This window comes from Brachypodium distachyon, chromosome 1 (assembly GCF_000005505.3).
Source record: "Brachypodium distachyon strain Bd21 chromosome 1, Brachypodium_distachyon_v3.0, whole genome shotgun sequence".
Classification (NCBI taxonomy): domain Eukaryota; kingdom Viridiplantae; phylum Streptophyta; class Magnoliopsida; order Poales; family Poaceae; genus Brachypodium; species Brachypodium distachyon.
The window spans coordinates 38,867,091-38,887,801 of NC_016131.3; the positions used below are offsets into that span (position 1 = coordinate 38,867,091).

At 43.7% G+C, this 20,711-nt stretch overlaps 1 protein-coding gene and 1 long non-coding RNA gene across 5 annotated transcripts; both read right to left on the bottom strand.

Annotated features, from left to right (window-relative positions):
- Window positions 1-2,558: 2,558 nt before the first annotated feature.
- On the bottom strand, window positions 2,559-5,539 carry LOC100828347. Its single transcript, XR_729576.3, has 2 exons — window positions 5,230-5,539; window positions 2,559-2,923 (listed from the first exon to the last, which is right to left on the bottom strand). It is a non-coding gene; the product is annotated as an uncharacterized LOC100828347 (long non-coding RNA).
- A 4,278-nt stretch (window positions 5,540-9,817) lies between these two features.
- Window positions 9,818-14,661, bottom strand: LOC100828651 (ribonuclease 3-like protein 3). 4 transcript variants are annotated; one of them, XM_010229386.3, is made up of 5 exons: window positions 13,953-14,655; window positions 12,228-12,374; window positions 11,989-12,145; window positions 11,348-11,418; window positions 9,818-10,048 (listed from the first exon to the last, which is right to left on the bottom strand). In XM_010229386.3, the coding sequence occupies exons 1-5, from the start codon at window positions 14,376-14,378 to the stop codon at window positions 10,034-10,036; spliced, it is 816 nt and encodes a 271-aa protein (XP_010227688.1). In that variant the 5' UTR covers window positions 14,379-14,655; the 3' UTR covers window positions 9,818-10,033. The 4 variants fall into 4 exon arrangements, with proteins under 4 accessions (XP_010227688.1, XP_010227687.1, XP_014752727.1 ...); XM_010229385.3 differs by having other exon boundaries at window positions 9,854-10,648; window positions 13,953-14,661; XM_014897241.2 differs by lacking the exon at window positions 9,818-10,048 and having other exon boundaries at window positions 11,059-11,418; window positions 13,953-14,656.
- Between the last annotated feature and the right edge of the window lie 6,050 nt (window positions 14,662-20,711).

Genomic DNA, 20,711 nt, shown 5'->3' on the forward strand with positions numbered 1-20,711 from the left:
TTTCAACACGTCTCCACAACTCAATTGTAAGCTCCTTTCCGAATCCACAAGCACCACCACACCAAGGATGTCGCCTTGAGGAGACTATCCGGCTATGGGTCCCAAAATTCCAAGAGTAACAAAATCTACAAAGGAAACAAGGGGAATCAACCTTTTGCTTTGGTGAAACCCTAGATCTTGGTCTTCTCCTCCAATCGTCAAAGAATCACCAGGAGGCGAACTCTATGGAGGGAGATCTAGCACTTTGAAGCTTTAGAAATGTTGTGGAGAGAGTTGGGCTTCGGATAAGTTCATCCCGAGGTAGGGGATGACTATTTATGGGGGTCCCAAAATCTAATCATTATGTTGAGTCTGCGAGGGGAGGAACTTCCGCGGATTTGGAGGAAGTTCTGGTACCCCAGAAGTTCCACCCTTATTCTGGTCCAACTTCCGCAATTTCCACAGGAAGTAAAAGAAACATCATGGAGGTAGGGCGGACGTTGGCCGGACGTTCCGATGTACCTGACGTAGGGCCGGAACTTCCGGGCTTGGAACAGACCTGGCAACACAATTAGACTTTGGGTGGCTCTCTCTCGCACGGCTAGGCTTTATGCGGATGCAAATATGGTAGATTTGTGTACGTGAAGTTGATTCACCCATTACTTTCCCATGTGGACTCACTCTTAATAGAATGAAGTTCCTACGACTCAATCAAATTGAAAAGCCGCTAAACACCGCTATGTTGCTTTCCTTTTTGAAGGCAACAAATCGTCTTGTGCCATTTGATCTCAAATCTAAAACACTTAGGCACACGATTAGTCCACGTGTCATGTTGTCACTAACACCAAAATACTTAGGAATGGAAATGCCTTTTCCACTGTTCTGTCTAGAACAGATGGATCAGGCCTCTATTGTGATGGGCTTCACTTAGCGGCCAGACGGAGTAGGCTATTTTGGCTTGAACAGGGTTTGTGGCGACTGTTAGTGTGGTGGTCTATGAGACTTTGGGTAACTAAAATTGCAAGTAAAACCAATCAGACGTGAGCGCATACCGTCATTTGGTTCTTTATCCCGTTTAGGTCAGTTAAGGACCGAGATTCGTGTGATGTTGATCCAAGCCACGAGCGTACAACCTCACGGTATTGTATGGGCGGTATCCTGATTCTTCCCCTGACTTGCTTTAGCTGGGAGTCCAGAAGTATTTAGTTGCGGTGTTTAGTTGAGATTGGTTTGATAGGCAGTCAACAGGATGGGTATCATTTGCGCGGCCTATAGCCCATGAGTTGGGTTGTGCAGCCTTGGATTCTGGAATGCCAACCTGACGTCGGGAGGGTTGGTATTGCCAGCGGAAACTCTAGGGGTGGCTCCCAAGTTTAGGTCAAGTCGGGCAGAAGTGTCATGTCATAGTCCCTGGTACACTCACTGTAGTGTGCGGCGAATCTGGTGCATCGGATGGCGCCTTGGGAATTATGTCATTAGGGTAAAGTTGTACATCCCTGTAGGGTTAAGTCTATTCGAATAGCCGTGACCACGGTTACCGTTAAGCTTGGTTATATGCTCGTATATAGTTATTCACAGAATGAGTTTCAGTCAGTAGTCTTGGCAACGGGGTGTTGCGACACTGGCTAGAGATTTGATTTGGAGATGGTGACTTGATGATGTGGATCTGAGATGGACATGAGTGGACTGGGATGTGACTTGTGAAGTGATCTGTGAGGTGATCTGCGAAGTGACTGGTGAGTCTGGTGTTGTTGTGCATGACGGCTAGACGTAGGGATGACAGGAGGTCTACCTGCGAGAGCCCAGTTATAACTGAGCAGTTCGAGAATGATTACAACTGAAACCTTAAAGGAATGACTAAAACTTGATTAGCAAACAATGTATGCTTAGAGATAGCTTATCTTCATGCTTTAGAGAATGATTATTGCAGTACAAACTGGGAGACGACCATTGTATTGTTATAGGTGATTGTCGTAGATGTACCTCAGCTGGAAGTACACCTATTTGACTATAACTCACCTTGGTCAAATCTCTCGTATTAACAAGTGTTGTTAATTAACTACTTTAACAATAAACTTTTAGACATAAGTCTTGCGGGTGCCCTAAGGACTCACATTTGCCCCATTGTTGTTCAGAGTATTACGACGAAGACTAGTAGGACTTCTACCACGTCGGCTATAAGCCATGTGATTAGATGGATGCCACCGATTATCTTCAGCCATCTTATGATGACTTGTATATTCTTCCGTTGTACTCCATTTATTCTTATGTTGCATTCTTATTGTATTCAACGGTTTGTACTTTGCATCGGCATTGTAATAATTAATTAACATGTTGTACTTTATGTACGTATCTGAGCTGTGATGTGATACTTAAATGGATATGTGTACATACTTGCTTTGTTTCCGAAAGGACGCGAGCATATCCCACGTCTCTTCCAAGTGGGATTTGATATACGTACCTACCATAGCTCTTTTACTATGAACTACAACTAACAAATAAGGAATTTGTCGCACCCGCACTGTGAGACTCCAAGACTAAATTTATGCAATTTAGTTCCAAATGCTAACTCGCGCATAAATCAAATCCCAGTGCCTCCCTACGATGAACACTTCACAACATACACGCAATGTGTTCACCGCAGGTTGGAACAACAATGATATCATTACATCACTCTAAGACACAAGCATCAAATCAAGCTCATACATGGAGCAAAATACCAAGTTATTACAACTTCTGGATACATGTCCACAATCATCATTACACCAGCGGAAGCAAATTAGGCCCGAGTACGGACAAATTAATTATTGCCTAAGAGGCTGAAACTGAAAAGGAGAGCCCGCCACAAGTTCACAGAACCCTGCTCTGAAATCTTCTGGCTAAACGTCGAAACTGTCGTCGTCGAACTCCACGAAGTAACCACTCACCTGTTCCTCCGGAAACTCTAGAGAAAACAACGTTGCAGAGCAACTGAGTACAAAGTACTCGCAAGACTTACGGGAGATCTAAACTAGATATGCAACAAGTCTCAAAGGATGGATAAAATGGTGGGTTATGCAGCTGCGATATATATGGAGAGACACACTAATGACATTGTCTAATTAGAGGATAAGAAGCGTCTACCAAGTGAGGTGATGAGCTAACAACTAACACCAAACAAACACAACCTCTTATCACCCCCTCAACCCCTTGTGAGAAAATGATCCAAAGGCACTCACTCTTGAGCAGTTTTAAGCATATCCATGATTAAGGCTAATTACTACTCAAGTTTAAGAGATTAAGTTAATTAATTGGTATGAGTTCTCTATGATCAAGTCGTCCATAACCGCGGACCAACCAAGTCGTCCATAACCACGGACACGGCTTTCCGAAATATTTATCCCTGCAGGGTGTTCCAATTTACCCGTACACGTTCATCCAACCCTTGATGCCACTAGCATGGAACACACGCAAAAGCATGTGCTAGCAGGATTGAGCGACACGACGTTTCCAAGCCCCACAACTAATCCAGGGAACCACTCAACTGAGTCTAATCCGAAACGAGAGCCCGGCCGAAGCGTCGTTCGGACTCAAGAGTTGCGGGAGCAGCCGGTAGTGGTTCAGTGTCCGCAGAATAACCACTCCAGACGTGTGCCGCAGTCATATATGTATGCAAAGTACCAACAAGTCTTCAAACACAACACCAGTGTATATGCGATATGCCAAATGAAACGCCGGAACTATGTGGCCCCTGGAAGAGCTACGAAATGAGTACTAAGCCAAGGGGGAACCCATATATTCTCCCACGAGCTGTTAGCGCGAAGTTTCTTGGGTCGGCGAAAACGAGAACTCGGTCCTTAGGTCGGCGCCAATGGAACAAAACACCAATGCGTTAGCACGGCCTTCCATCGTTGCCTTGTGCAGGTAATAACATGTCACAGATTAATAATTGCAATTAAATACAGAAAAGTGGCGTGTGGATGTAGCAAGTGTATAACCCCAAGTAAGGACACTAGACTAGCAATCTAAGCAAACTTTTAATGACCAACTAGGGCAATAACAAACATCTGACATGGTAATAGGATAAGGAACAAGACAACATGCATTTGAGTAGAGCTGACTAAAGCTATGCAATTCTAGAGGCATCGTGACAATAACCGAGAACGTAACTTAATGCAAGAATGATAGGGAGGCATTGGGTATAATCAACATGTTCAAGGAATGGCTGCTTGCCTGGATTCTCGGTCGTTGGGCACCGAGAGAGGGGATCCGAAGAAGTGTGGGAATAAGCATACATAGAGTGCAATGTGCAATCAAGGATGCATGGCATGTGATAGAATGATGCATTCGATTTAAACAAGAGTGCTAGGCATTTAGTGAAATAGATTAACCATTAGATGGTAACATGGATTATAACAGTGGATTCACCTTGCTCAAATATATTAAACAGTAACATGGTCATAAAGTACAGGTTCCAAAGAATACCTCACATTTTTACAGAAGGTTCAAATTCATTACCAAATTTAAACTAGGAGCTACACAAGTTCTTATGTATGAATTTCAAATCTGGGACAGATTTGAAATTTGAAACCTCAAAATGTAAATCTAATTGCACAGTTAAATTTCTTGCATTTTTCTGATTCCAAAACATATATGGTTTGCCCAAATTGGATTTAGCATGCATTTACTAGAAATTAAACAAGATTAAACACAATTTTCTGCAATTAAACAAAACAAAAAAGAAAGCCACACAGATCCGGCGCATGGACTCGGTCCATCGGGTGCAGCGCTGTACCAGGCAACTGACAGGTGGGTCCATGAGGGTCCATGGGGCCCACGTGTCAGTGGCCGGTGAAACTCCAAAAATTGGGGTTTTTATTCCGCACCGGAGAGGGATCGAACCCGGGACGCGCGGATCTGGGCGAACGAACAGAGCAAGTAACCAGTCGGGGTGTGAAACGAAGCTTAACATACAAAGGGCGCGAACTCCTTTAACCCGACGGAAACTGGCAACTTGCCGGCGCGCAGCGGCCACGGCAAGGGCTCGCCGGTGACGACCACACGGCACGGCGGAGGATCTAACCAATGCGGAAAGCTTTGCGCTGCAAAAAAAATATAGGTGGCGCGAAGACCACCACATCACCCTTAAGGAGAACGACGGTGCGGCGTGATGAGTAAACTCGCCGGCGGCAACCGAAGCGCGCGGCGGCGCTACGACGCTACGATGCACCAAAACGCGAACGGAAAGAAGCAGGAGGAAGAAGAGCTCACCCCAAATCCTCAGGAGGAAGCTGACGAGGATTTGGTTGACGGGCTCGCCGGAATTTGCCGGAGGAGAGGCGGCGGCCGGAGTTGGGGAAGACGAGCTAGGCGTCGACGTAGGCAATCCCGGCCAAATTCCTTGCACGCAGACGAAGAGGAAGAAGAGGCGGAGCTCGTGACGCGCTTGGTTCGGCTTGATGTGGTCGGAGACGACGGCGCAGTGCGGCGGCGTCCACGAGCCGAACGGAGCGGCGGCGGCACGAGATATGGGGGAGAGGAAACCCTTCTAGGGTTTGCCTTGTGCTGAGAGGAGAAGGAGACGCGGCGCTGCTTAAGTAGGCGAGGCGGAAGGCGGTCGCTGTCAAGGGCGAACGTGGCGCGGGGGGGCTCCATCGGCCAGGAGAACAAAAAGTAGAGGAGGAAGAACCCCCCGTGAGAGATGGCGCATTCTGGAAAAGACGTCTTCGACGCGGGGAGGCGGTAAACGGGGCGGCCCGCTAGGAGACGGCTGCGGCTGCTGGGCCGCTGGGCCGCGCGGGTGGCGCGCGAAGGGAAGGAGGGCCGAGGTGGCTGGGCCAGCTTGGGCCAAAAGGTAAGCAGGTAAGATTCTTTTTCTTTTTCCTTTTCTGTTTTCTCTCTTTGCAAATAACTTTGGATTCAAAATTCAAATACCAATTTGAAGAGTTGAGGAATAGGAGATTTAAATATAGTGCTAGTATTTGAAAATGTTCAAATGGATTTAAAGATTGAAAAATCCATTTGACTCTCTTTTACAAATTATGGAAAAGGAATTCAAACTCAAAGAAGGGAAAATTCATATTTGAATCTTCTAGCAAATTCAAACAACAAGAATTCAAACTACAAGTTGAGATGCAAATTTAAAACTCATGTGACACAAATAAATAGGCATGGCATGGCATGGATGCAAATGTAATTGTCACGCAACATTTAAATAAATTACAAACAAGTCCAACAAGGGCTGTTGTTGCTCTAGGGCTATTACACGCACCCTCAGGGGTCGCAACTGTCCTGGCGCGTGGGCCCAGCAGCACGCCTAGGCCGGGCTGGCACTCATGCTGCGTGTGGGAAGTCGGGTTTGACCACCCGAAGGGCTGGGCATTGTCGCGTGCCCCCGGCAGGTTGCATCGGTTGGCGAGGGTGCGAGCGCACCAAGGGCAGCCACGTGGCGTTACGGGCCTGCGGGCGCGTAAATGCGCATGGAAGCAGGGTCCTGGCGGACGCAGGCGTGGGTCAGGAATCTCTCTTGTTCATTGACGGGACGAGACCCTGCTCGTCCGTCGGGTGGGCAGCTCGTCAAGTCATATCGATGCAGGGGCAGGCTGGACGCGTGGAGAAAGGGCCCCGATGACTGCACCGCGCACCGTAGGGTCAGACACGTGTTTAGGTAGCATGCCCACAGTGTGGAAACCCCTTGCAGTATAAAAGGAAGACCATGGACACTAGGGAAGGGGATCGACCAGCTTAGAACGGGAAGAAGGGACTCAACACAGAAGGAATAGAACTAGGCAGGGAAGGAGAGACCCCGGGAGATGAGGGAGTACCCTCGGGACCCTTGTAGCCATCTTTGCTCATCAAGAATCTAGACAAGCAGGACGTAGGGTGTTACGCTCTGGCGGCCCGAACCTGGATAAATCTCGGTGGTTGCTTTGATTCATTGCTTGCACGACCCCCTCGCCTTGCATGACCCCCTCGCCCACCTCGAACAGAAAAGGGGGTGCACAGATCCCCTGATGTCGGAGCTCAGGTAACGACAGAATTGATCAATTAGGCAGTCATATGCCAGACTACTTTTCTGACCTATTGGACTTCGAGGTTATGCATCAAACAAATCCTAAAATTAGATATTTCAATGAACCATGACCCCGAAACTCAAATTAGGCAGAACGAAACCCGTAATTTGTGTGGTTTCTCCCAAATATTTTTGAAACCTGATAACTAAGCGAGTAGTTGTACAAATTAGTCATGGCATAGAAAATTAGTCAAGTGAGTTTGAAAATTAGGTCGGCTGGCTAGCAATATTAGCTAAGCCAAACAAAGAATCTGGCTGAGTCTTCCTCTACGGATAAGAAAGATAGGGGGAAGGGGCAGGGAGCCCAAACCTGCCCCGTCCGCACCCATCGCTCGGCAGCTCGCCGACCACGGCAACATTCTTTCTCCCCTCCTTGCTCGCTAGTTCTTCTTCATTGTCGACTGCAACAAAGGGCAAGCAAAGGCGTCTGGAGGATCTTTGGCGGGCCAGCTGCGTGAGAGAAGGGGGCGGCGTGTCCTAGGTGAAGGGGAATGTAGGCAGAAATTTAAAATTTTCCTACGAACGAACCAACCAAGATCACTATGCGGATGCGATAGATTGATCACGTACCAACAACCGTAGCGGAAGTAGATTGTCATTGAAGCCTGTAGCAGATTCCCGCAGCTAGGTTATACCTCCCAGCCACGAGAATATTCCTCGCACGATCTGCTGCGCCTGAAAGGTTGAAGTAGACGAACAACGATCCGCTCGCAAGATCGAAGTGGACGATCTCTCCACACGTATCCACACATCCCGAAGGAATAGTTCAGCAGCACTTCGACGTCCAATACGAAGAACCGCCGGAAGAAACTAGATCGGAAAGTAGACGATCTACTAATTAGACGTCTAAACTTTAGAGGAGAGAGCTCGGACTTGACGGGCAAAGGACAACTAGCGAGAGTGCTCCTATAGCCGGCCACCCCTCCCCTCCTTATATGGGAGGGTGGCCGGCCAAAGGGGGAAAGAAGTCCTCCAAAAGGAGTAGAACTCCTACCTCTAATAGGAATAGATATGGACTCCTAACAGGAGTCTTATATCCCCTTTTCCAAACCAAGATGGCCGGCCCCCATGGTCAACTTTTGACCACGTGGTCAACCTTTGACAAGGATTTAACCCACCTTTGACTTTTGACCTTTTGCTATTTGACCTTCCGGAATTTCCATCGGATCCTTCTAGAGGTTTCTAAAACCTTCCGGAAGCACTCGTGATTACTCCGAACATTTCTGTAACTCCTAAATCACATTTAGGACCTGTAGAAAATATTTCTCGTCATTCTGAACAACTTTGGTATTCAACTCTCGACCAAATTCCAAACTCTAGACTTTCAAATAACCATTCGTCGTTAAGCGTGTGACCGTGCCGGTTCGGAAATGTGTAGCTATGACCCAGTCAATAATTATTTAAAGAGCCTGGACACTCTCAATAATTACTACAGATCCACGAAGACTTTCGAGCGAACCATTTGTTACTAAAAACCATTTCCCTTTGTTTCGCGATACGTTTACAAAACCCGGAGTGAGACTTCCGATACGCCCGTGAACCAACCCTTGTTCCACTTGTACCTAGTTATCCCCGTTACTGGTTTTGTACTTTTAACTCATTCCGTACTCCGATATCTCAATGATCATATTCTTGTGTCTGGCCAGACGGTGATAGATATCGCCCTAAGTGTATCTCTCCACCGATAGAGGAGCAAATCCCAATCTTGAACTATCAAGTCAATTCATACTTTCCGGAGTACCCGGAAATCACCGTCATGATAACCCTATTACGGGAAACAATAGGTAACACCAAAGTATTTTTCCAATATAAATATCATACGATATTCTCATGGTCTAAGGATAATGATAATTACAACAATAACAATAATACCGATAACAAGTAATCAATGTGATCTCTCAGTATATTATTAGTTGGGTCAATGCAACACCATTGTTCAATCAACAATGTGCTCTCATATATAACCAGCATCATATGCTCATGATCAGGAAAACAGAATCATCAATTATATATAAGCTAGTCAAAGAGGCGTGACTAGGAACCTTTAAATTAGGGTTTATGTTTCCACACATGCAAATGAGTTTTCCTCTGAATCTCACATTCAAGAACCATTGCAATTATAGCATAGAAATATAAACATCAATTACAAACTTGGGAATATAATAATACAATATTATTGCCTCTAGGGCATATTCCCTTCACTGGGTTGGCAGGTAGGACGGAGGGGAGGCACAGTGAGCATGGACGGTCTCAGGATTTTGAGAATTGGTATTCAAATTTTGAAACAAAAAGAAAAAAATGTTTTTCAAGTTAAATTGACAAATTCTGAATTGGGTTCATTTAAGATTGGAAATTGTACCACTGGGCCAAGGGGAGGAGGTAGTTGAAGAGGTGCGCTTGATTGAATACATTCTTATTTTGATTTATTTTCTTACCATATATTATCTATATACATATCTAATCTGTTTCTTCGCAAAAATAATTTGTATTCAGCTGAATACCTTGGGATAAAAAGGCATGGCCGCCCCTGGCAGTGAGGGAGGCCGGCGAATACGCAGGGGAGGTGCTGGTTGGCGGCTAGGGCAGAGGGGAGGCGCGGTGTGGGGAAGGCCGGCAACTAAGCAGGGGAGGGGCGAGAATTGGGGATGGATGCGATTTGAATTCGTACTGGGAAGGCACGGAAGAGACATATACACTGGAATCAGGAGTCCTCGTTCGGGAGACAGGCGGTAGCATGTCTCACATGTAAGATCGGTGGGGAGGAGTGCACGTACGGCCACCACCATATAACTCTTTTATAGGACTTATTAAGATAAATAAACATACTAGAAAAAAACGTACCAATTTACTTTAGAAATTTTGAATTTGTCCTTAGTCAGATATTCCCCTTTAGTTACCTATCCCTAAAGCCAAACACTTGATAAAAAATAAAAAAAAATCACTACTGAGCCGAGACTTTTACCATGTCCTCGTTTGACTTGTTTGGCCTGTTTTCAAACCCGTTTAGGGAGTAACTTTCTGCAAAAAAGAACAACACAACTAATCTAAAAAGGCAGAATGTAACCGTTAATTTGACAAAGGAAATTGATCGATAATTCAGACAAGAGAAAACATTGCGACTGCAGTATACAGATATGTAAAAACCAAAGACTACATGTCAAAAATAACATATCTCAACACACTGAATTACTATTCTCCCTCTGCTTAAAAAGCACTTTAGCTGAAAATAAAAACACACACTATAACTTAGCTGCAAATTACAGGAGATACCCTGATTTAAGCACCATCGCACTCCGGAAACCCATTTTACTAAATTTTGAAATCTCTTTAATAACAATGAAACAATAGAGAATTAAAACAAAAAAACTTAGAATATTCTAAGTCCAAACAGATGAGCAACAAGAATAACCTGATACTAACAAAACACATGCTTAGACTGAAAAATCAATAACTTACAAGTCTCCGTAATAGTAATACTAACTGAAACAATATTGATGCATTGGCTGATAATGAATCATAAGAATATGACTTAAAAATGACAAAGGCAACAAAACTGAAAACTACTTCACTAAAGTCTAGGTGTCTTTGTTGACTTCCTCCAAGAAAAAAAGTGAGCACCTGAGATAAAATGAAATTTGTTTCACTGAAGGCTGAGAGACTTAAAATACAATACCACAAGACTCAACTCTAACCACGACTGATAAAAAATGATGACAAATACTTACAATATGGCTAGAACTCAAAATAGAACTATAAGAAAATGATAAAGAATGCAGTCTAAGACTTGACTCACGCTAAGATCACATCGAGAAAACACTAGAAACTAAACTCATTAACTGAACAATAACACAAAAATAAATGACTATCACTGAGAATTAAACTGAGATTGATTGAAGACAAAACAATACAGAAACTGTCATATAAAAAATAATCTGAGTCCAAGCAAATGAACAAAAAGGCAAAACTGATGCTGACAAAACACATGTTTAGACTGATACAAACATTGTAAAATGATAAAAAGACTAGAATGAGACAAATAACCACGGGTTTCCTTCCCTATAGCACAACCAACACCAGACAACATTAAAAGAGGTCTCAAACGAAATTAAAAGGCTCAAATAAGGCGGGTGAAATGATGTTTACTCTTTCTACTTACGAAATGTATATAACAATTCCCCTAGCTACTAAATCTCCCTAAATGCATGCAGCGTACAGAAAAGCATTACGCGAGTCACCAACCAATGCAAAGAGCAGTGTCCCATGCAATGCAGAAAACAGGAAAAGATCAGTATAACTACAATAAAAGGAAGAGATTACAGCAGCAATCCGGAGCACCTCCCCACCACCCTCTCCTATGCTTCTCAAGAACACCTCCTGACGACCACAACCTGCGGCAGAAAGAGAAAAAGAAAACAGACGCTAAAATCAACAAAACCCACTAATGACCCAGGAAAGGCCACTGCGTGACACAGACCACAGTGTGCGATAAACGATTGGATGGATGCAAAGTTGACTGACGCCAAATTGAAAATCAGCTAGCTCCAAAATAGAAAATCTGACAAGTTATCTTGTATGCTGAAAATGTTTTAATTCAAAACTTGCTTAAAATACTTTATACGATAACCAAGTTGTGTTGTGTGAACCTGCACGTTTACTTTCAACACCCATAGACAGATTATAATCTTATGATTTGCATATAAATATTTACATTGCAAACTTAAGATACATGTAAATTAATGAATCAAAAAAACAAACAAGCAGGAGCATTTGTTGCTCTAATATTGTTTAAAGATTTCATTATAACTCTACAGCTTCGGCTAGATCTAATCTATCCGATGACGATGATTCAATTTGAGATTGTAGCAATGTTTCTTTTAATTTATCCAAAGCAGCCTTTGCGGCACGGTTTTGAGCTATCTCCTTCTTTTGGGCATAAGTTGCAGTTCCAAGCAGCTCACCATCAACCAAAACATCAACCTTCAAATGCTTATCCCATCCGTCTTTCACGAACTGAAGGCCTCGCCGAGTCTTTTGACAAAATTCTAAAAGCTCGCTTACGGGATGCTTGCCTAAGGTCTCAAGGCTAATAAGTGGATCAGCCAAATTTCGAAAAACCTATCATCAGATAAGAAATACATTATATTTTGAACTAATTAAAGTCAAGAAAGAAAGATTGACGGTTCAGATAGACACTTACCCGCCAAACTACTTCTTGATTGAAGTTAGAGTCAAGGTATATGGCGCCAATTAGGGATTCCACAATGTCAGATAGCACTTTTGGAGCATCCAATAGTCCATTCGAATGATACTTGTACTTGCATAATTCTTTTATAAAATCATCAATCTGTAAATGTCAAAACACAGGGACAGCACATCATCAATAACATCAAAATTATTTAAAAATATTGTTTATTTGTTACACTTTTCTTGTTTAATTATCAAATGTTAGTGACAGACAAAAGACATAAGAAAAATTTGAAAAATATACACTGTATTGCAATAACTTAGAATGATGTCCTATTGCAAGTCACGTTCTTAGTGTACTAATCTAGTGCATAACAAACTTGACTAGCCATGATGTGGAAAAACGGAATTTTTAGGTCACCTAAAAAATTATCCTGACAAAGAAAGAGATATCTTGCTAGCTCAACTCGTAAACTTTAGTCTCTTCATGTTGAACAACAACACAAACAACACATATATTCCTCGTTGACTAGGGCAGCACATGAGAACATTCATTGTTGTCATTGCAATTGGCACCGTAAGCGTTGTGACGATACTAAAAAATAAAAAGATCTTCAGATATATAGTGTTATGTTGTCGTATGAAAGCAAAACAAAAAGATAATAAATCATTAAATCTTTCTATTCTCATACAAACTAATGCTAAGACAGATGTAACAGGCATAATGAGATGGCTTTATCTATGTGGAGTCCACATGGCACATTTGTGCTTCACTACATGCTCTCCTAACAACCACTAGAAAGTACTACCAAACAACCTGGATAGGTGTCTCTGTCGTTTAACTCGAAGTCCAAATGGCTCAAGTATACTTCAACTATATTCCTAAAAGAAAGACTATATGGAAACAAAAGAACAAAAGATGGCGGTGATGGATAAAGATCACCTGCAAAATAGAGAGATTTCATGGTACCCTGGCACTCCCCTAGGGTGGTGTGGAGTACCATCTAAATCCAACCATTGATATCAAAGGGTATTATGGAGATTTCACGGTACCCTGTCCGGGGTACCATAAAAGAGCTCGCAAAATATGAGGCTTTTGCCCGCCTTTGTACAAGCTAAAGCATACCAAATGAATAGTTGGTAAAGCTAGAATCATGCAAACAAATTGACTCGTAGGAGGAAATAGAATTTTGCTAAAAGTATCACCTTGTCACTTTGTCAGAACCTTTTCAAGGAAAACTGGTGTTTTCACTGCTTTGCTAAGAATAATGACTTGATCAGAAACCAAACAAGAGATGGCCCGGTCGGTGAAAACAAAGAATCAGTTGCACACTAAATTATTGGATGCCTGTGCAAAAGGTAAGGCGTAAATAACTCCAACTGCACAGTAGGCGGATGACTTGTGTGCGCCGGGGAATACAGACAACCTTTTGGAGAAACTTTTGCTGGAAGACAAAGATACCCTGGACTCTGGAGTAGTGCATCCTATATCCGCGAGGAGACAAGCATGAATAGTAAGGGGGGAAAAAACATTTGACCAAAAAGAGCGCAGTACGTCATTGCACGGGAAAGGTCCCAGCGGCCTCAGCCGGTTTTAAAGACCTCTTTTTATCTGTCCCTCTCATGGACAGTAAACATGGAGCAGCATTGCAGCAAACGTCATTGAACGGGAAAGGTCGTAGTAATGAATCAAGTAATAGTACTGTGAACTTATGAAAGCGAGGCAGAGTAAAATAACCTGTCCATCGAGCTGCGGCGCCTTGTGGCGGAGGAAGCGGTGGATGCCGTGCTCGACGGCGACGCGCGCGAGCTTCTCCTTGTCGACGTTGGCTGCGCGGAGGCGCGTGAGCGGGCCGGGCGGGAGGCTGCGGTAGGTGAGGAAGACCTCCCGGGACATGAGGCAGGTTAGCACGCCGTCGCCGAGGTACTCGAGCCGCTCGTAGGTGGAGTCGCCGGGCGGGTAAGGGTAGTAGTAGGAGCCGTGCGTGAGCGCCTCCCCCACCAGGGACTTGTCCCCGAACTCGTACCCGAGGAGGGTCTCCACGGCGGCCACGTCCTCCGGGCCCATCGGCGGCGCGAACCACGGCGGCGCCTCCTCGCGCTCCAGGCTCTCCTCCTCCCTAGGCATCTCGTTGTCGGCGGCTGGAGGAGACGGCGTGTCCATTGCTACTAGAGATAGGAGTAGATCGGGGGAACGGTGGAGGCGTTTGTTTAAAAAGCTGAGGAGCAGGCGCGCGGCGCCGGCGCGGTTTCTGGAAGACTCCGGAGGGCGGTCGGAAACGGAAAAGAGGGACACGAGATTGGTCGATGGAGGAAGGAGAGAGCCAAAGAGGGTTTCAGCTATCTTAACTGCGGCGTTGGTCGTTTGGGTCGACGACGACTTGGAGATGTGTTCTATGTGCACCACCCGCTTTCTTTTTTCCGTGAAGATGTGTGTATGGCTTGGCGTGCGGAGCACTTCCGGTTTGGTCGGGTGTGGGCTCGGATTGGGTCGATGATGGTTGAGAGGCGTGAGCTGGTGAGCACCGCAGGCAGCGCCGGGAGTGGAAAACGTCAAAGGAAGTTGCTACTCCGGTACGATGACGTAGTGACGCTAATGCAGAGGCTGTACCGATCCGGTACCTACCCATAGCATGCTGGCCACTAGATGAGGCGTGTGCTTGCTATGCTGGCCACTAGATGAGGCGTGTGCTGCATGACCAAGGTCCTGTTTGTTTGAATTTCTACATCAGCTTCTCGTGTTTTTAGCAATCTCAAAAACATTTTTCCTGTTTACACGTGAAACTGAGAATCACCTTCAGACGTGCTTTTGGTGCTTCTAGCTGAGAACCACGTCCGGAGGTGCTTCTCAGTTTCATGTGTAAACGGAAGAAGTGCTTTTGATATTGCTAGAAGCACCAAAACCTGAAGCAGAAGTTCAAACAAACAAGGCCTAATTCACCGTGCCTTAAATTAGAGATGGAAGATTAACAGGGTGAGTAGTACTTTTCTTGGTCTATTTTAATGTGACCATCTGACAACTTTTCTCCCTTTTCTTTGTCTCTCTCTTGTTGTTTGTCAGAGGCACATGTTTGTCAGAGACACAGACTCATTCCCTTTTCACAACCCGAGTACCTCAGAAATATTTAGTACCTCGGTAATACTTACTACTCCATGACTCGTTTTTAAGTACATTTGTGGTACATGAAATGTACCTTATCATTCTTAAGTACCTCGTAAAAATATTAAGATCGTGTACATCAACTTGTAACAACACGTCATGTACCACAAAAAAATTTAAGTACCTCGTCAATATCAAGACAGTGTACATCAACTCATGCCATGTACCTTGTCAGTTTTAAGTACTTCGTCAAAATATCAAAACTAAGTACATCAATCTCATGTACGAGCATTCGTTAAAACTTAGTACATTGTCATGTACCAATGGTAAACGTTAATCTTATTGTTGGGAATATGCCCTAGAGGCAATCATGTATGATGTAATTCCCAATGTATTCATAAATATTATTGAGTTGTCCTTGTTTGAACATCTGATATGTATCATTGAATATGTGATTTGATTGTGGAACTATGTATTCATGTTGTTCATACTAAATTGTCCTTAGTCATTGAGGTTGTGCTGGACACATAACCTAGACTAATGTGAAAGTTGGCTGATGACTCGGTTCCACTTGTCATGGGCATGGTGATGTCATTCCAGCTTACACGGACTCGGCTAAAGAGTTTAGCGAGTCGGACTGACCCATATTGAGATGCAACGAGTAGGTCGTCATTTGCATGTCTCAATCAATGTAATCCTTAGACCTGAGGTTATCGCACATTCCGAGTTGTGGATCACCAACTTAGGTTCTGTCAAACGTTGTTCCGTAACAGGGCAGTTATAAAGGCAGAGTTCGGGTTGACTGAGAATCAAGCTGTGTGATGTGGATAACCAAGATGGGATTTTGCCCCTCCGACTGGAGAGATATTCTCTGGGCCCTCTCGAGTGATATGATTCGGGAAGCATGGCCATGCGCGACTTGGTTAATTGTTAACCGGGTCGATCGACTAAGAGTTAGTCGGATGAATCGTATATCACAGATCGAGAAGAGAGTTGAACTATTAAAGGGATGACGATTAATCGCCTATAGTTCGACGGTATATCGTGAGGCAAAAAGGGACTAAGACGTATGTCACATTGGAAGGTACGTCGTCATGACTCGATGGTACTTGGGAGTCGGCACGTTCTGCTAGGAGCCGCTACCGATTGATCGATTGTGAGTCGGACTCCAATCGTGTCCAAGTCACCATGAGCCTGTGGGGTCACACACTTAAGAGCGGGAGCAAGTATTTGGTCGGGTTGGACCCGAACTGGAATTGGGCTGACAATGCGAGTTGGACTCGCAGGGTGGATGGGCCACAAGGCTTGGAGCCCACTTCCACTCGATATATAAGCAGGGGCGTGGGATGCCTAAAGGGCACGGTTTTTTCCACTCTCATGCGTTGAGAACCCTAGCCCGATTCAGTTCAACCGTCGCACCGGATCTAGCAGTCCGCCGCCGGAGCTCCTCCTCGCACGTGTGGATACCGGCAGAGGTGCTGTACGTTCAGCACTTCGACGATCGCGGGATTGGATCGGCTGGATCGGATCGAGGGACTGCACTGCATCAAGGCGCCGCATCAATAATCCGCAACTGCGCGTCTAGTGGTAATCCTCGTGGCCTTCTACCTCGGCTAGATCTTGGGAGTTCGCGTAGGAAAAGTTTTTGTTTATCTCTACGCGCCCCTTCACTTATCACGTACATTGACACATAGAATGTCACATTAATACGCATCAAACACAGACAAGGTACTAAGTTTTCTTCTTGCCCGTGCTCTTAATTCAAAGATTAACCAAGAAATCCAAAAGCAAAACAATAATATCTAGCCTCTTATGGTACAAAATATACACCAAACATGCACAACATGTACAATTGGTAAATGACAAGGTACTAAGTTTTCTTTTTGCCCGTGCTCTTGACTCAAAGAGGAAACAAAGAAATCCAAAAGCAAAACAAGATCTGGTCTCTTTATGGTACAACAAATACGAAGTACATAATCAGTACGAGATAGAAGCTCACCGTCGATGATGGATCTAGAAGAAAAAGAAGAACAGAAAAAAAAAATTGGAGTGCTTCGCGTGGCAGGAAGCGAAGGAGGGAGAGAGAGAGATACATCGTCTTCTTCAAGCTCCTCCTGAGCCACCGCCTCTAGTTGCTCGCTGCAGGTGGGAGGGGCCGGCGCCTGGTAGGTCGACATCACCGGCGGGGCTGCTGCACGAGAGATGGGAGAGAGAGACGGGATCTGCTTCACGAGAGACATGGGAGAGAGACGAGGGCAGGAGAGAAGGATTTGGGGATTGGGGGAGAGAGAGAAAGGTGGGAGATAAAAAGCTAATCCGTACCTAGACGGGGCAGAGGGATTAACTTTGGGTGGCAGAAAGATTAGGTAAAGTAGTGGACACGTGTTGAAAAAATACGATAAGGGTAACTACCGTTATCGGCACCGAGAGGTTTGGCGTAGTGACGCACTTGGTCAAGGCCAACTTGGGTACATGTATTTATGTGATTCCATATCTGAATTTTATTTGGGTTTTTTGTCCCCCTCTCGTGTGTGATGGAAAAGACACAAGTCAACAACATGTGTAGACTTGAACTTGAAACCTTTGACTCTAATACCATGACGAGTTTTATGTACTAGCCAACCCAACCAAAAGACCGATATGATGGAAATGTCTAGGCAGTTCACTTAAACACTTCAACGTGATCTCAGGATTTCCATGCATGTCTTATTCCTCCATAATGCATTTTTCTGGTTGTCTTGGAAAAGTCAATCTTAATCACCCTTAGTTTCTTATTGCCATTGTGAAATGCAAGGTTGCATAATAGGTTATTGAGTTCTCTTTGGACGACCTCCTGTTTATGAAATGGATGTTTGTTATACATGTGAAACGATAGCTAGATTTAGAGACCAAGTGCTTGGCTTAATTCACCGCCATTATATGTTTGAACTTATCCATGCAAAGTATCACTATTTTCACTTTGTGCCAACACTTTTAATTCTGTGACTATATTTCACTATTTTTTGGTGAAAACTAGAACCTGCTAAATTGTCTTCTAGTTTAACTGCATTTGGTTACTTGAACCGCAAACTCTCATAAACACTTGAGACTTTTCTTTGGATTAAAGCTTCAGCTGCTAAAGTCTTACTGTTACTATTTAGCTCTCCTTGTGTGTATGGTTATGTTGGGCCACGTTCAATGCATCTAACTCAAACTTTCATTATCAAAAAGGGGTTGAGGGCTAAAGGCCTCTTTGAATCGAAGAAATTAAGAGGGTTTTTGACGGATTCTAATCCATAGAATTTTTTCCTATTGAGACTCTTGTTTAGACGAATGGGTCCTCCAAAATTCATATGGATTGCTTTTCTAAAGCCTAAGGGCCTCTTTGATTCACAAGATTTTAATAACACGAAAAAGGAAAAAACACAGGATCAGATTGTCATGTACTATTGAGTCATACATGATTAAAAAAACTATATGAATTAGCATCAAGTGTGTTTGGCATGCCACATGAAAAATCAAAGGATTCTAGCAAGATGTTTGAGTGGATGGAAATTTTAATCCAAAAAAGGAGTGCAAAGGAATCCATAGGAAAAATTCATTAGGATTCTATATCATGTGAGAGCAATAGAAGAAATTTTCCTAATGATTCAAATCCTCTAAAATCGTATGAATTTCCTCTGAATCAAAGGAGACGTAATCACATATGAATTCTAGAAAGAGGTAGCCTCTTGGAGAATTCCTGTGTGTCTATGCAACTATCGCATACAACTGTGCAAAGTCATGTATTTTTTCTATGTTGCAACCAGACAACTTCTATTGATGATTCATGTGTTCTCCCCACAAGATTCAACATGCCATGGAATCATATTACTATGTTTTACGATTCTTTTGATCTAAAGAGGCCCTAAGATTGTGTAAATACCCATTACCCTCCCCTCGAGTTAGGGTTAGAACTTCATGTCATCATGGTGTTTAGTTGAGCTTTTGATCCTCATCGAAGACCTAGTCCAAATCTCATGGTGATGAACACTAAAGTTTGCCTTTAATTATATTTCCTACCTGTTGTGAGGATTGAGAAATTCCATTGACCCCTGCAGTCTATGGTTTCGTAGAGAGCATAACCACGCCCGCAAATGATGAAGAATTGTCCCTTCCACATTAGGTAATAGGTTTTGTGGAAATTTAGGTCTTCCTAGTTTTTTGTTGCATATCTTTCAGTTAGAAAAACTAAACGCAGATCAGGTATTTGGTTCCTTATGGCGGAACCAGTCCATCCATGTTTAAGTCTCCAACTTGACATTGGTACTTGCATTTCTCTAAATTTATTTCAGGACCTAACCGGCGTTGTGCTTTCAGTGGAGTGACGTACCCGTCAACTACGAAACACTTATGGTGACCTCGTCAATCTCAGGATGATGTGCCGGACCAGTCTCTCGGAGATGCTCAAAGGGGTAGGATGTGCGTGAAAATGAAATCGAACAAGATTATTTGATCTCAACATAATTGAATAAAGAACTATGCTAACACCTGAACATACGCGTGTTGGTTAGGATACACGTACTGTGAAGAGGAGCCAACTAAAAGGTTGACCTACTATTAATACATTTGCAAGAATAAAACTCCAAAATGTTTTAGCTCTCAACTTAACCTTATATTTAATATGTTTTCACGTTGGCTTTGTCTTGAGGAGATACTTTCCCCGTCACATATTAAGTGACTTTTTATTACATGTATCTAGACGTTGTTTAGGCATAAATACATTCATATTTGGATAATTTTGAGTCACTTAACATGGGACGGATTGAGTATTTGGACGTTCAAACCTATATTGGTATGTTTTGATTTAAAAAAATCCACCTTAAAAGTTACAACAAGATAATATATGAAACTAACACCCTCCTAGTAACACGTTACCACGTGGTAACTTCATACAAAACAAGACAGGACGTGGTAACTTCATACTCCGTTTCATAATTCTTGTCGAAATATTACATGTATCTAGACTCTTTGTAGAAATAGATACATTCATATTTGAGCAAATTTTAGACAAAAATTATAGGATGGAGGGAGTACAAAACAGGATGAGAACGACACAGGGTGCCACTGTCCTCTGATCCAGCAAGCCAAATCTTAGTTTTCACAAGATTAGACCATAAGACGTGGAGGTTGAGCAAGGCTTTCACCTGTAACGCCGCGATCAACACTCACAAACAATCTGCACATGCCGGTCCGACATAGAATCGCAGTGTCCTGCCACACGACAGGCGCACGGCGCTTGCCAGCCCGCACCGCCACAACGCCCCACCACCGACAACGGTTTATTACTAAGTGAAAAAAAAGGACGATCAGTTCACAAAATATTGTTACTAGTTTGATATTTAATCACGCAGAGTTAAATACATACATAAAGAAAAA

What these genes read in the sequence shown, in the direction of transcription:
- LOC100828651 (XM_010229385.3), bottom strand. Translation starts at nt 14,378, where the DNA reads ATGGACACGCCGTCTCCTCCAGCCGCCGACAACGAGATGCCTAGGGAG. An exon ending in GGTTGATGTTTTGGTTGATG is followed by an intron (nt 11,419 to 11,988) that starts GTGAGCTGCTTG and finishes TTTCTGCCGCAG; the next exon opens with GTTGTGGTCGTCAGGAGGTG. An exon ending in AGGTGCTCCGGATTGCTGCT is followed by an intron (nt 10,649 to 11,347) that starts GTAATCTCTTCC and finishes ATTTTATCTCAG; the next exon opens with GTGCTCACTTTTTTTCTTGG.